We start from the raw sequence: 14,112 nt of genomic DNA on the forward strand, positions 1-14,112 counted from the left end.
AAAAAAAATAAATAAATAAATAAAAAATAAAATAAAATAAATAAATAGATAAATAAAAATAAACTTTACAACTCTGAGGTAGAACTATTATTATTCCAATTTTACATAAGTGGAAACTGAAGCTAAGTTGTCCAAGTCACACAGAGGTAACTGGCAGAGTTGGAACTAACCTCAGGACAGTCTAACACCAATGACTGAGCTCTTGTCATTATGTCATGGGTAAGAAACTCAGAACACAAAGGTTTCACAGATCACCCCCTCTCCACTTTTCCTGAGGAAACTGAGATCCTTAGGTGAATGACCCTGTGTTATCCAGGAAGTCAGGGCAGAAGTTAAGATTTGCACCCAGGTGTTGACTCCAGATTTTTAGCTCTACTGTCTCAGATAGTGAGAAAACTAAAAGATCAGGGTGACTCCTGTCTCACAATGGAGAAAAAAACTCAAACACAGCATCCAATTGGGGGACTAAGGACAGGAAAGCAGCCTAGAGCATAGTGGTATTAGAGGGCAATTACTGGATAGTTCAATCTCCTCCTACCCCCACCCACATGCCCCAAGTTGGAGCTTGCACCTGAGGTCTGAGGAACAACATTACAGATCTATAGCACTATGGAGTGTCCATGGGCAGGGCATTAGGACAGTGAGGAAGAAGAAGTGGAGGGAAAGAGGACTAGCTGGAGGAAGCAGTTAGGTTCAGTGAGCCTCCCTGTGTTGGGTTTTCTACTAATCACTGGTTATCTAAAGTTAAATAAGAAAAACTTCCTTGCTTCTGAGGATCAGGATAGACTGCATGGAGGAGATGATACCCGAGCAGGTTTCAGAGCCTGAAAAGACATAGAGGAGTGGGCGAAAACCTCTGGACTCACATGCAATCGCCTATTTGCTAGCTCGATTCAATTTCACAAATAACATTCTAAAGGCCTTCTCTGCACTGGGCCTTGTTCCAGGTGCTGGGACCACAGTGGTGAGTAAATCAGCTACAGTCCCTGCCCTCTGGCTGGAGAGTCTGTCTGGGAAGACAGCTAAACAATCTTAACACAGTGTGAGATGTGCTTTATGTAAGGAACCTACAGGGTATTGTGGGACAAGGGAGTCCAATTGTCCCCAGGCCAAAGCAAGTCCCAATTTCTGGACATGAAAAAACTCTTCACAATCTAATGCCATTCTCACTTTCCCGTCTCATTTACTACCATTTACCCAAAAGCTGGGAACACAACCAAATATGTGTGTGTGTGTCTGTGTATGTGAATCTGAACATGCCAGGCCTTTGCTCACACTACTTCTGTTCCCTGGCATACGGATGCTTTCTTGGAGATCCTCTCCTCAACACACTCAGCCTTACTCAAATTCTCTCTTGTGCTCCCAAGGCCAGCCCTTTGTCCATCTGCCTCTCTAGGTTGGTGAAGTCTTTAAAGCAAGGACCCAAATGTAAGGTCAAGAGCACCCATTATGGAGTTATACAGATACGGGTGGGCTTTGCCTAGACAGGAGGCTTTGGCATCTTAGCTGCCCTGTCTATCTAGATGAACAGTTCTTACTCCAGGAAATGCAATCAGTACTGATGTTTAGTTCTTGGCACATGGTTGGTGCTCAAAAATGTTTTCTGAGTTGAATTGCTTTAACATTAAGGTGGTAGGTCAGAATTTGCACTTTATGAAGGCCCTGGCTATGAGCTGGATCATGGAAGGGCTCATGATCAACCTTAGCAGTTTTCTGTGGCTAAAAATGAGAAATATAAAGCACGTTCTTTGTCTTGAAGACCTGCCTGTGAGTGGGAGAAACAGATGGTCAAGCTTTCAACAGTACAATTCCAAATTCTTAGAGCAGTGGTTCTTAAACTTTAGTAAGCAGATCAGATTTAGTAGCAAGCAGATCAGAATCATCTAAAGGTCATCTGCTAAAACAGATGGCTAGCCCTAGCCCCAGAGTTTCTGATTTAAAGGTCTGGGGTAAACTCCGAGAATTCGAGCTTGCAGTTCCAACTCACTCCCAGGTGATACTGAAGTTGCTGGATTGACAGGATTCCCTCCTTGACCAAATATTGGTCAGGCTCTTCTGAGCTCTCTCTTTGACTAGGCCTGAGCTTGGGCTTCCAAGTCTTTCCTTGTGGAATTCCATTTTAGAAAGAATCTTGCCAAGTCAGTTTAGCCAGAATCCTCCATTCTTGGTATCTGATCACTCTCCATATCTGGTTTTGATCCATACCGCCACCATCCTCCAGGTGATGTTCAGTTACCCTGACCTGCCTTTGGCAGGAATCCTGTTAGGTCAATTTAGCCAGATTCCCCGCTGATGTTTCCTCGTAGTAATTTTCCATTCCCTGACTTCCACACACTGCCCCTTAGCTATAAATTCTCACTTTGCTATATTCAGCCCAATCGCTCTTACTGCAAAACTCTATCCCTACCTCTGTCAGATTGAGCCTGAATAAGGTTTGCCTTACCATTCTTAAACATGAGTAACTGTCATGAATAATTTTTTCTTTAATGGGATTCACACTTTGAGAACTACTGATTGGAGGTTAAGGGTCCTGTGCTCATTATTTGGCACATATGATGATAGCTCTCTGAGTTTAAATCCTGGCCAACCACATCGTTAGTCTTGGCTTTTTTTGTCAGTTTTGGCTTTTTTTTTTTGAGACAGGGTTTTGCCCAGGCTGGAGTGTAGTGATGCAATCACCGCTCACTGCAGCGTCGACCTCCTGAGCTCAAGCAATCCTCCGGCCTTAGCCTCCCAAGTAGCTGGGGTCACAGGTGCAAGTTGCCATGCCCAGCTAATTTTTAATTTTTTTGTAGAGGTGGGGTCTCACTATATTGCTCAGGTTGGTCTTGGGCTCCCGGGCTCACCTACATCGGCCTCAACCTTGCCTCTTGATCAAATCACTCATCTCTTCATTTACCTCATCTGTGAAATCCAGATAATAAGCCAGTGCATGGGAAGTGCAAAAAGCAACACTTGGGCACAATGCTTAATAAATGTTGGTTAAATCTTATAATCTTATTTTCTGTAGGAAGTGGGACGACAAAGTTAAGGGTCTAGGAGGTCAGAGAAGGCTAAGGACTATGTCCCTTTCTTGTGCAGCCAGGCGGGCCCTGTACTTTTCGTCTGCGCGACCCTCCTTGGGCAGCATCGGGTCTCGAACTCTCACGCCTTACTCCCAAGCAGGTTCTGTAGTCCAGCCCCCAGTTTCCCTACAGCCAGCCGATGCTGCGCAAGCGCCTTAACCACGCTTTATGCACATGCGTACTCAGGTGCGCCAATAGGGGACGCGCCGGCACAGCAAAAATGGCAGCGGCATTACGGGTGGCGGCGGCTGGGGCAAGGCTCAGCGTTCTGGCGAGCGGTCTCCGCGCCGCGACCCGCGGCCTTTGCAGCCAGGCCACCTCTGTTAACGAACGCATCGAGAACAAGCGCCGAAACGCGCTGCTGGGAGGAGGCCAACGCCGTATTGACGCGCAGCACAAGCGAGTGAGTCCTGAGGGGCCTAAGTGAGTCCCGCCCCTGGCGTCCGCGACCTATCACAGCGTGCCCGGCTTGCGGCGTCCGAGGCCTCCCTTCCAATCCGCACGGTGCTTGGAAGGGCGGGGGCGAGGGTGTTCACTTTGAAAACCTGTAGCGTTTCTCGTGGAGGCGGGTATAACGAGCAGAAGCACCTGTGTGCTTCTTCATATTGTTTAACCCTTGGGATTTAGACAGAGCTGGCTCACCACTTAACATAAACTTTTGGGCAACTTATTAAATCTCTGTGGGCAATTTTAATAATTCTTCCTTCACAAGCGTATCGTTAGACCATAGATAGCAAAACGATAGGCACTCGGCAAAAACGATGTGCTTTTTCTTCTCGTGCCCCATGAAAAAGTGATGGTAGATTCTTTGGTCTTTGTGGAAGCAGGAAAACTGAACTTGGGCATACTCCACTAACATGAAGTGGGGAATGAGCGCGTGCAGGGAACTTGTGGAACGTCTGCCCGCAGAATGCCTGGTCAAGCTCTTTAGGGCCTTAGCGTGCCTCACCTTGATGGGTAGCAAAGGCATGTGTCGGAAGCAGGTGACTTTCTGGGAGTGCGCAGGCTACTCTCGATGTTTGGCTGGACTGACCAGCTGAGGCTCTGCCACCTACCGCCTCGGTTTTGAGGCGAGAATCGCAGCTGGCCTTCAGAGATAAGCTAGGTGGCCCATTTTGGAGAGGTGACCCCTGACTAGAAACCAGGCTTGCCCAGTGTGTCCATGACTCGTGGGTGAGTCTGGACTGTTGTGCTAAACGAATTAAAGAACCAACGGGAAGGTGCAGAAGTGAAACTCTTACAGGTGAAGAGTATTCAGGCACAACTCACAACCATGAGGGAGGCACTGGGGGAGGGATGGGGTCTTAAAGTGAGGAGATTTGAACAGCTCTATATTTGTCTAGTGTTGATTCAGGTGTCATAAATTTGACAAGGACCCGAAGGTGACAGTTTCTTTTGACACGAGAGTAAAATGTAAATTTAGTGATGGTTTGTGGTACTAGGAGTGCTTTCTCTCTCTCCCCTGGGGCTGCTCTGTTAGGGCTGAGGGAGATGTTAGATCATCCTCTGGAAAGGCCTGTCAGTGTTCCTGTACAACTCCTTCTGTTGGGGCCTTGCTCAATGCTTCTGTGGAACATCACCCAGCCCTTTCCCAGTTAGATCCTACTGGGTTTAGATGAAGCCTCCAGAAGCTGTTTTTCTTTTGCCAAAGTTGACTTAGGAGGCAGATTTAATATGAACCCCCTCCTGCACCCCTTTTTATTTTTATTTTTTGATATGGAGTTTTGCTCTTGTTGCCCAGGTTGGAGTGCCATGGTGCGATCTTGGCTCATTGCAACCTCCGCCTCCCAGGTTCAAGCTATTCTCCTGCCTCAGCCTCCTGAGTCTCAGCCTCCCGAGTAGCTGAGATTACAGGCGCCCACAACAATGCCTGGCAACTTTTTTTTTTTGTATTTTTAGTAGAGACAGGGTTTCACCATGTTGGCCAGGCGGGTCTTGTACTCCTGACCTCAAGTGATCCACCCACTGGGATTATAGGGGTGAGCCACCGAGCCTGGCTTTTTTTTCTTTCTTTCTTTTTTTTTTTTTTTTTTTTTTGAGACGGAGTCTCGCTGCGTCACCGAGGCTGGAGTGCAGTGGCCGGATCTCAGCTCACTGCAAGCTCCACCTCCCGGGTTCACGCCATTCTCTTGCCTCAGCCTCCCCGCTAGCTGGGACTACAGGCGCCGCCACCTCGCCCGGCTAGTTTTTTTGTAGTTTTTAGTAGAGACAGGGTTTCACCGTGTTAGCCAGGATGGTCTCGATTTCCTGACCTCGTGATCCACCCGTCTTGGCCTCCCAAAGGGCTGGGATTACAGGCTTGAGCCACCGCGCCCGGCCTTCTTTCTTTTTTTTAAAGACAGGTTCTCGCTTTGTTGCTCAGCCGTGTAGTGATCACGGCTCACTACAACCTCCACTTCCCAGGTTCAAGTGATTCTCCTGCCTCAGCCTCTTGAGTAGCTGGGATTACAGGCACGTGCCACCACTCCCAGCTAATTTTTTGTATTTTTCAGTAGAGACCAGGTTTCGCCATGTTTTCCAGTTGGTCTCAAGCTCCCGGGCTCAAGTGATGCTCGTCTCAGCCTCCCAAAGTGCTGAGACTACAGGTGTGAGCCACCGTGCCCAGCTGAGGCTCTTGGTAGATTGAGAGCTCCAACCTCATCGCCTCAAAGAAGCATTTTTTTTTTTTTTTTTTTTTTGAGACGGAGTTTCGCTCTTGTTGCCCAGGCTGGAGTGCAATGGCTAGCAATCTCAGCTCACCGCAAGCTCCACCCCCCAAGGGGTTCCAGCGATTCTCTTGCCCCAGCCTCCCGAGTTGCTGGGAATACAGGTGCATGCCACTACACCCGGCTAATTTTGTATTTTTTGGTAGAGACGTGGTTTCTCCATGTTGGTCAGGCTGGTCTCAATCTGACCTTGTGATCTGCCCGCCTCGGCCTCCCAAAATGCTGGAATTACAGGCGTGAGCCACCGCGCCCGGCCCAAAGAAGCATTTTTAAACTCAAGTGAGCTCTTTAACATTTTGTGTCCCACTCCTCTTCTACTCAGCCACTCCGTGTTGTGGGGTCATCTCTGTGTCACAGTGTCACTGTCAGGTGTGGGGTCCCTAAGCAGGGGATAGGATAGTAGGAGAAGGAGAAATCCACAGAGGAGGCAGGAGAAGAACCAGGAAGTAGTGTGTCCTTGAGGTGGGAGCTGGGAGCAGCAGGGACCCTCGTGAGGTGAGATGTGCTTCTGTAGGTCTCCCTAGAAAAAACCTGTGTCAGATCCTTCACTAAGCCTGCTTTAGTTTCCACCACCTGCTTCTGCGTTCTTCTTTTTATGGCTCCTTAGATCTCCATTAAGTACTTGTGGAACTAGTTAATTGTGTTCCAGGGTCAGGTTCTCCTTATCCCCACTTCTCTACCTTTTCCTCCCCCTATTTCCTTATTCATCTTCCACAGTTGGGTGGCTTCTGGTGCACACTGCCCTGATTTCCATGTCATCTAAAGTCTTATAACACCTATCTGCCTTGGGCAGGTTGGACAGAATGGAAGCATTTGCATTGAGATGAATGGGCAAATCTGCCCTTCAAGCTTTCCCATGAACAGCCCTTGCTTTGCTTACTAAATTGTCTGTGATGACATCACTGAGTGATCTTTGTTCCATTGTAGGGAAAGCTAACAGCCAGGGAGAGGATCAGTCTCTTGCTGGACCCTGGCAGCTTTGTTGAGAGCGACATGTTTGTGGAACACAGATGTGCAGATTTTGGAATGGCTGCTGATAAGAATAAGGTATTTGTTCAAATGGTGGTGTGAACACTTTTTAGGTGTGGCTCAGCTGGCCTACCCACTAGAATAATAATAAATCTATAAGGCTTTTATCTGAAGTCCTCTGCAGAGGCACTGCAGGCATCACGCCTGGCTAATTTTTGTATTTTTAGTAGAGATGGGCTTTTGCCATGTTGGTCAGGCTGGCCTGGAACTCCTGGCCTCAAGCAATCCACCCACCTTGGCCTCCCAAAGTGTTGGGACTACAGGCATGAGCCACTGTACCCTGCCTTGTGTTTCTTTATACGTCCTCCTTCATGTAAGCATAGAGAAGTGGTGGACCTGGGTCTTGATTATTTTGCTTTTAGGAGGGTAGATAAGGCCTAAGATGACGGTGCCCTTCACTCCTATTGATGAAGTGGTAGCCCTGTGCTTGCTGTTGTAGAGCTGGGCAAGTGGGGTGGGATTCCTTCATGTTTCTTGTTCTTATTGACGTTTTAGGAATTTGGGTTTTGTTTTTGTCTTTCATTGAGGCATAGTGGCCAAATTCATTAAGAGAAGTATTTGGATTTTTTAACCTTTAGTTTTGCATTTTTCTGGCAGTTTCCTGGAGACAGCGTGGTCACTGGACGGGGCCGAATCAATGGAAGATTGGTTTATGTCTTCAGTCAGGTATTTCATAACTCTAATAGTCTGAACTTTCTTGGAGGGCAGAGCCAAGAGGAAAATATGTGAAAGAAGCCAGTCTTGGGGAATGAAAACTTGCTTGTAGTTTGGAGAAAATGAGGGATTTGCTTTGTTTTTCAGTGCATATTTCCAGGATATTGTGCGTTTTTTTTTCAGGAAGAGTCCTTAGTTTGTTTTGGGGGAGGATCACAGGGCACTAGCCTTGTACAAAGGTATCCCAGGAACCAGGAATTTATTCCAAGTGAATGAGATTCCTCTTGGCAGGATTGGGTGTGTGCCTGCAGGGCATCTGTGTCCTGGGCAGTGTATGTGGATTGGAGAGAGTGCAGTGGGTGCAGCCTAGCAAAGGGGACTTGACTCTCAGAAGCAGTGTTGCCCTAAGCTTTGGGCTTTCATGAATATGTCCAGAAAACTTTTATCAGGGTGCCTCAAGACAGATACAGTTTGTTCACACACATAGCCGAAGCTATCAATATGTTATTTTACATGCAAAATGGAATGAAGATTGTTAATCAGCTTGACCTTACAATAGGGAGAGTAGCCTGATTTATCCAGGTGGGTCCAATGTAATCACAGCGTCCTTAAAAGTGGAAGAGGGAGGTAGAAGAGGAGCTTAGAGGGATATGATAAGAGAAGGACATGATCTGCAGTACCTGGCTTTGAAGATGGGAAAAGGAGACCATTAGCAAAGGAGTGTCCATGGTCTCTAGGAGCTGGTAAAGGCAAGAAAACACATTTTCCCCTGGAGCCTCCAAAACGGAATACAGCCCTGCCAACCTTAATTTAGTCCAGTCAATCCTGTGTAGCACTTCTAAATTATAGAACTCTAAGATAATTTGTATTGTTTCAAGGCACTGAATTTACATTAATTTTTTATAGCAGTAATAGAAAACGAACACAGAATATTTTGTGTACTATTTTGGATTTGACTTTTTTCTCTCCAGAGGTGTAGATATATATATAATTTAAAATGCTTAGGTCTTTTTACAGACCTAAAGTTTGATATTAAAATTGGCTGGGCGTGGTGGCTTATGCCTGTAGTCCCAGTACTTTGGGAGGCTGAGACGGGTGGATCACCTGAGGTCAGGAGTTTGAGACCAGCTGGCCAACATGGCAAAACTCTGTCTCTACTAAAAAAAAAAAAAAAAAAAAAAAAAAAAAAAAAAAAAAAAAAAAAAAACAACACAAAAATTAGCCAGGTGTAGTGGGTGCCTGTAATCCCAGCTACTTGGGAGGCTGAGGCAGGACAATCACTTGAACCTGGGAGGTGGAGGTTGCAGTGAGCTGAGTTTGTGCCACTGCACTCAAACCTGGGCGACAGAGTGAGACTCCATCTCAAAAATAAAAATAAAATAGTTATACTTGATTAATTTAAAATCTGTCATAGTTAGTATGTATTTACCAATTAAATTACCTTTGAAATGTTTTAAAACTGTTATAAATTGGTCTACCAAATGCTGAAATAGAAGGAATCACATTTCTTTGTTTTGTGCAATTTATGAGAGCCGAGAAAAACTTGTACAGAAGGAACCACTGTAGAGAGAACTAAGAAAGTTATGTTTTCTGGACATGGTATTCACTCACCACTATTAAGCAGATGGAAAAATTCACTGAATTCATACTTTCGAGCACCTCTTATGCTCATGTTAGGGTGGGAGTGAGGAGAAGGTGGAGGTGACTGAGACAAGAGTTCCCACCCTGAAGAAACGAATCATTTTATAGGCAGAATGGCACAGAACAGATGTGACTACAGAGCACATGGAGTGAGAGGTTCCAGGCAAATGTAGACCCAACACGAGGGAAAATCACATCCATGGTTGAGGAAAGCTTTAGTAACAATGGGGCAATTGAGACAGGCCTTGAAGGATACTGAGGGTAGGGAGTGATGAGCTATTTTTTTTTTTTTATAGTGATCTCCAAGATGTTAATATCTTAAATATTTTTTCTGGGGAGCTTCCGTTCTTCTGGGGAGCCTCCTCAGTCCTTTGCCTGATAATTGGCTGTTGGTGTATTCTGGGGGGAGAGAAAAAAGGGGCCAGCACTCACTCATTCAGTGTATAGGCTCCTAATCTTGTGTGTTTTCAGCCTCACCTTTTCCTCTTTTAGGTTAGCAGTTGTGAGTTTAGAACCCTTCTGGTTAATTTCCTTTACAGAACAAACCTTCTCTTTCCTCTCAAGGTGAAGGAGAGGCCCTGTGGGGTCTGACTGGTTCTAACAGAGACTTCTGTTAGTCTCTGTTTTCAGCCCCCTTCTCACCTCCACTTTCCATGGTTCCTAGATTGTCCCCTCCTTGATTACCCCCACTGCAGGTGTATAAGCTTCCATTCTCTCCCTCTAAATCAGGTATTTTCTTGTGCTTTCAGTTCCCCCCAAATTTGTTTAATCCTTCGCATGCTATTGTCTCTTTGTTCTTATTCTAATGGCTGATTCTGTTCTTAATTCCCACCTGTCTTTTTGAGGGGGCTGTAGGAGAGGTTATGCCCACAATAAGCCCTTTACATCTGAACATAATGAAGATCCATAAGCAGAAGTAGCAGTGAGAACTCTGATTCTTGTTTTTTAACCTTCCTTTTTAAAACAACAAATATAGGCCAGGCGCAGTGGCTCACGCTTGTCATCTCAGCACTTCGGGAGGCCGAGGTGGGTGGATCACTTGAAGCCAGGAGTTTGAAACCAGCCTGGCCAACGTGGCAAAACTGTCTCTACTAAAAATACAAAAATTAGCTGGGCATGGTGGCACGAGCTTGTAATCCCAGCTACTTGGGAGGCTGAGGCAGGAGAATTGCTTGAACCTGGGAGGCAGAGGATACAGTGAGCCAAGATTATGCCACTGCACTCCAGCCTGGGTGACAGAGCAAGAGTCGGTCTCAAAATAATAAGTAAAATGAAATAGTAAATATTTCCTAAAAATAGAAGTGCTTGACTGTTTGATATCCATAGAATCTGGTATTAGAGTTAATTCTGTGTGATAGGTTTTCCTTCAGAGCTGCAAATCATTTTTTTCTTTTCTCTTTTTTCCTTTCAAATCATTTTTGTAGAGCAAAGACTAGCTCTTTTGCCTTGACAGTTCATGAGCTTCCTTTAAGATATTTTATTCTATGGAATAATCTATAAGTCAGACTTTTTCTAATTTTTTAAACTTCTGAAAATGCTTTAAAAACTATACATGTGTATTTTTTTTTTTTAAATATGGAGTCTCGCTCTGTCACCCATGCTGGAGTGCAGTCGTGCAATCTCGGCCCACTGCAACCTCTGCCTCTTGGATTCAAGTGATTCTCCTGCCTCAGCCTCCCGAGTAGCTGGGATTATAGGCACACACCACCATGCCCAGCTAATTTTTTTATTTTAGTAGAGATGGGGTTTCACCATGTTGGCCAGGCTGGTCTGGAACTCTTGACCTCAAGTGATTCACCTGCCTTGTCCTCTCAAAGTATTGGGATTACAGGTGTGAGCCACCGTGCCCAGGCAATGTTTTTTTTTGTTGTTTTTTTTTCAAGACAGGGTCTTGCTCTGTTGCCTAGGCTGGAATACAGTGGTGCTGTCTCAACTCACTGAAGCCTCTGTCTCCTGGGCTCAAGTGATCCTCCTGCCTCAGCCTCCTGAGTAGCTGGGACTCCAGGCATATGCCACCATGCCCAGCTAACTTTTTAATGTATTTTTTTGTAGATACAGGTTTCTGCCGTGTTGCCCTGGCTGGTCTCAGGCTCCTGGATTCAAGCCATCCACCTGCCTTGACCTCCCAAAGTGTTGAGATTACAGGCATGAGCCACCATGCCTGGCCTAAAAGCTTTTATCTGTGAATTTTCTATTTCTTCCTCCTACTGGATTTTCATCTCTAGCCAGTCACTATATTTGACTTGCTGATTTGTATTCTCTTTTTAGGATTTTACAGTTTTTGGAGGCAGTCTGTCAGGAGCACATGCCCAAAAGATCTGCAAAGTAAGTGTTTAATACTCAAATTCAATCCATTGCTTTCCTCGGTTACATAGTGCTTATTGGGTATCTTTGGGGTATAAAACACTGAGCTAGGTACTTGGGGTAGGGCAGAGGTATGCAAGATCTGCTACCCATCTGAAGGAGTGCATAACAATTTTTCTATAGTGGATCTTTTCCATGGGCTGGCAAAGCCTGGACCCTCCTGTTTTTACATACCTAAAATAAAATTTGTAGGATTTTAAATGATTAAAAATGTTTTTAAAAACCACATTTGTAATATATGTGCTCCCTTGTTAATGCATTTAATAACAAGATTTAGCAGTAGATCTAATAACTACCATAATTTCAAAGTAGTCAAAGGTGAAATATTTCAGAGTATCTGCAACAACTTTAATGGGACGTAAAAATATCTGTGGCTTCTAATAATGACAAAGTCACAGGTATTTCTAATACTGAGGCTCATTGCCTATATTCATAATGAAAAGAAATGTTAACAATTGGCTAGAGTTAGTAAAGATAAAGATGTGAATTTTTTCCCATTCGTGGACTCCCGTTCACAGACCTCTTGGGGTTCTGAGGATTTCAGGTGAAGAACCTTTTGTCTAGGTGGAGGGGCCAGGTGCTAGAAGGTAAAGAACAGTAGGAGCATTGTATGCTGATATTTAAAAACCACTGCTAGAGATTAGATGCTCTGGAGAGGAATAAACTATGAATAATAGAGAATTTTGGAATTAAATTTGGAGCTACTGGTAACTGGAACATCTGGATTATAGACATGGTCCTGTCATGTATTGCTCCTGAGACCTTGGGCCAGTCAGTTAACTTTTATACCTTCTTAATTTTTCTCTTTTTACTGCCTCTGTTATGATGGCTAAATGAGGTAATGGAAGTGAAAGTGCTTTTTAAATTGTCAAGGGCTGTAGGAATATTGCTTATTATGCTGTCAGAATTACTAACCCATGAGGAAAATCTGTCACATTAGAAGTAAAAGCAGGCCTGGGCCTGCCCTCAGATTGACAGATGGGTCAACATCTGCTTTCATGAAAGTACTACGTTGCCATTCTGTCTACTGTAAGTTCTTTCAAAGCAGTACCTGGGAACAAAACTGGCTGCTGGAAGATGTTACAATGTGAGCCTGTGGTTCTAGAAATGGTTGCCATGAGTTGTTTTATCCCCTGCTAATGGGAAGTGCTTTGGCTCTTGGGTGTTTGGGGGCTTTAATCAGCCTTTTAAATATCTGGTCCTTTGTCTTCCATGAAGGTACCCAATCATGATGGGGAGTGAAACCAGTGTTACTGCCTCCTGTTTTGAAAAGTACACTCGGAACATTTTCCAGAAAACACTGTGGTACTTTGTGAATGTCGTTTTTTATATCAAGAATATTTGTCTCAATAAAAGATTTCTCCACTGTCTCAGATCATGGACCAGGCCATAACAGTGGGGGCTCCAGTGATTGGGCTGAATGACTCTGGGGGAGCACGGATCCAAGAGGGAGTGGAGTCTTTGGCTGGCTATGCAGACATCTTTCTGGTGAGAAACCTGTTAATAGAGAACAGAGAATAAAAAAATACAGGGCTTAAGTTCTCTAAGGTCTAAGCCATGACCTGGCCAGAGCTTCTCCAACTCTCCTTATTGTTCTCTGCTGCATTGTGTCTGTTCTGTGGGTCCTTTGTGTGTCGGGGTGGGATTGAAGGGTAGATGAAAAGAGAGAGTGGGAAGAGAGGGTTTTCATTTTTTTCTAACAGAGGGCCACATATAGGGGAATTTACAGTTAAAGATCGTTCATAAGAGAAAAGCACTTGAGAATTTTTTTTTTTTGAAAGCAAGGGAGAGGAAATATGAAAAGTTAAAATGAACTGATGTGCTAGAATTAGAATTTTAAAAAAAGTCACACTTTAAAAAAATTTTTTTGTTAAAACACTACAGGATTATTATATATATTCCAAGCCATAGTGCAAAGAAAAATGAAATCACCCCAGATCCTACCATTCAGAAACATTTGGCGAGCCTCATTACTGACATCTCTTTGCTTATTTACAGACTGAAATTACGAGAGAAAGAAATGAAAAGAAACATAAAATAATGTGTTATGTGAAGTATAAAGTATATTTGTGAGAGATACAGTAAGAGAGATTGGGATGAGGGAGAGACATACTGCAGACAGAAACTGGCAACACTTGCAGGGAGGATAAAGGAAGGAGACAGGCAGACATTGTTTCTAATCAGGCCAGCCATTCTTGTCATCCCTGCTCTGCAGGCTGGCTTCTGTGGGTGGCTTGGCCTGAGCAGTTTAGGCCTGGAAGTCATTCCTGTATAGAAACAAAAGAGCGGCCCTCAGAGACGTGGTGATAAACCACCATATTTTAGAGCTTGACTGGATTTTAGAATATCATCTAGTTGAATACATCTTTATGGGTCTGGAGGAGTTTTTAAAAAAAATATTGATTGAATGATTTATTTAGAGACAGGGTCTCAGATGGCCAGGCTGGAATGCAGTGGCATGATCTCTGCTTACTGCAACCTCAGCCTCCTGGGCTCAAGCGATCGTCCCACCTCAGACTCCTGAATAGCTGGCACCACAGTCATGCACCACCACATCCGGCAAATTTTTTTGGTGTTTTTTTTATAGAGTCGGGGTTTTGCCATGTTGCCCAGGCTTGTCTTGAACTCACGGACTCAAGCGATTGGCCTGCCTT

At 44.7% G+C, this 14,112-nt stretch overlaps 1 protein-coding gene across 2 annotated transcripts in view; it reads left to right on the forward strand.

The window, feature by feature from the left end:
- The first annotated feature begins 3,220 nt into the window (after positions 1-3,220).
- The window catches only part of PCCB (propionyl-CoA carboxylase subunit beta), a 95,650-nt gene continuing 84,758 nt past the window's right edge, over positions 3,221-14,112 (forward strand). Inside the window, exons 1-5 of one of the 2 annotated variants that reach the window (XM_023187908.1) lie at positions 3,221-3,468; positions 6,698-6,817; positions 7,397-7,465; positions 11,363-11,419; positions 12,833-12,946. In XM_023187908.1, the coding sequence (XP_023043676.1) occupies positions 3,286-3,468; positions 6,698-6,817; positions 7,397-7,465; positions 11,363-11,419; positions 12,833-12,946 (543 nt within the window). In that variant the 5' untranslated portion in view covers positions 3,221-3,285. The remainder of the gene's footprint in view (positions 3,469-6,697; positions 6,818-7,396; positions 7,466-11,362; positions 11,420-12,832; positions 12,947-14,112) is intronic. The other variant, XM_023187909.1, reaches the window with a different exon arrangement.

Source organism: Piliocolobus tephrosceles, chromosome 2 (assembly GCF_002776525.5).
Source record: "Piliocolobus tephrosceles isolate RC106 chromosome 2, ASM277652v3, whole genome shotgun sequence".
NCBI classification, from domain to species: Eukaryota; Metazoa; Chordata; class Mammalia; order Primates; family Cercopithecidae; genus Piliocolobus; species Piliocolobus tephrosceles.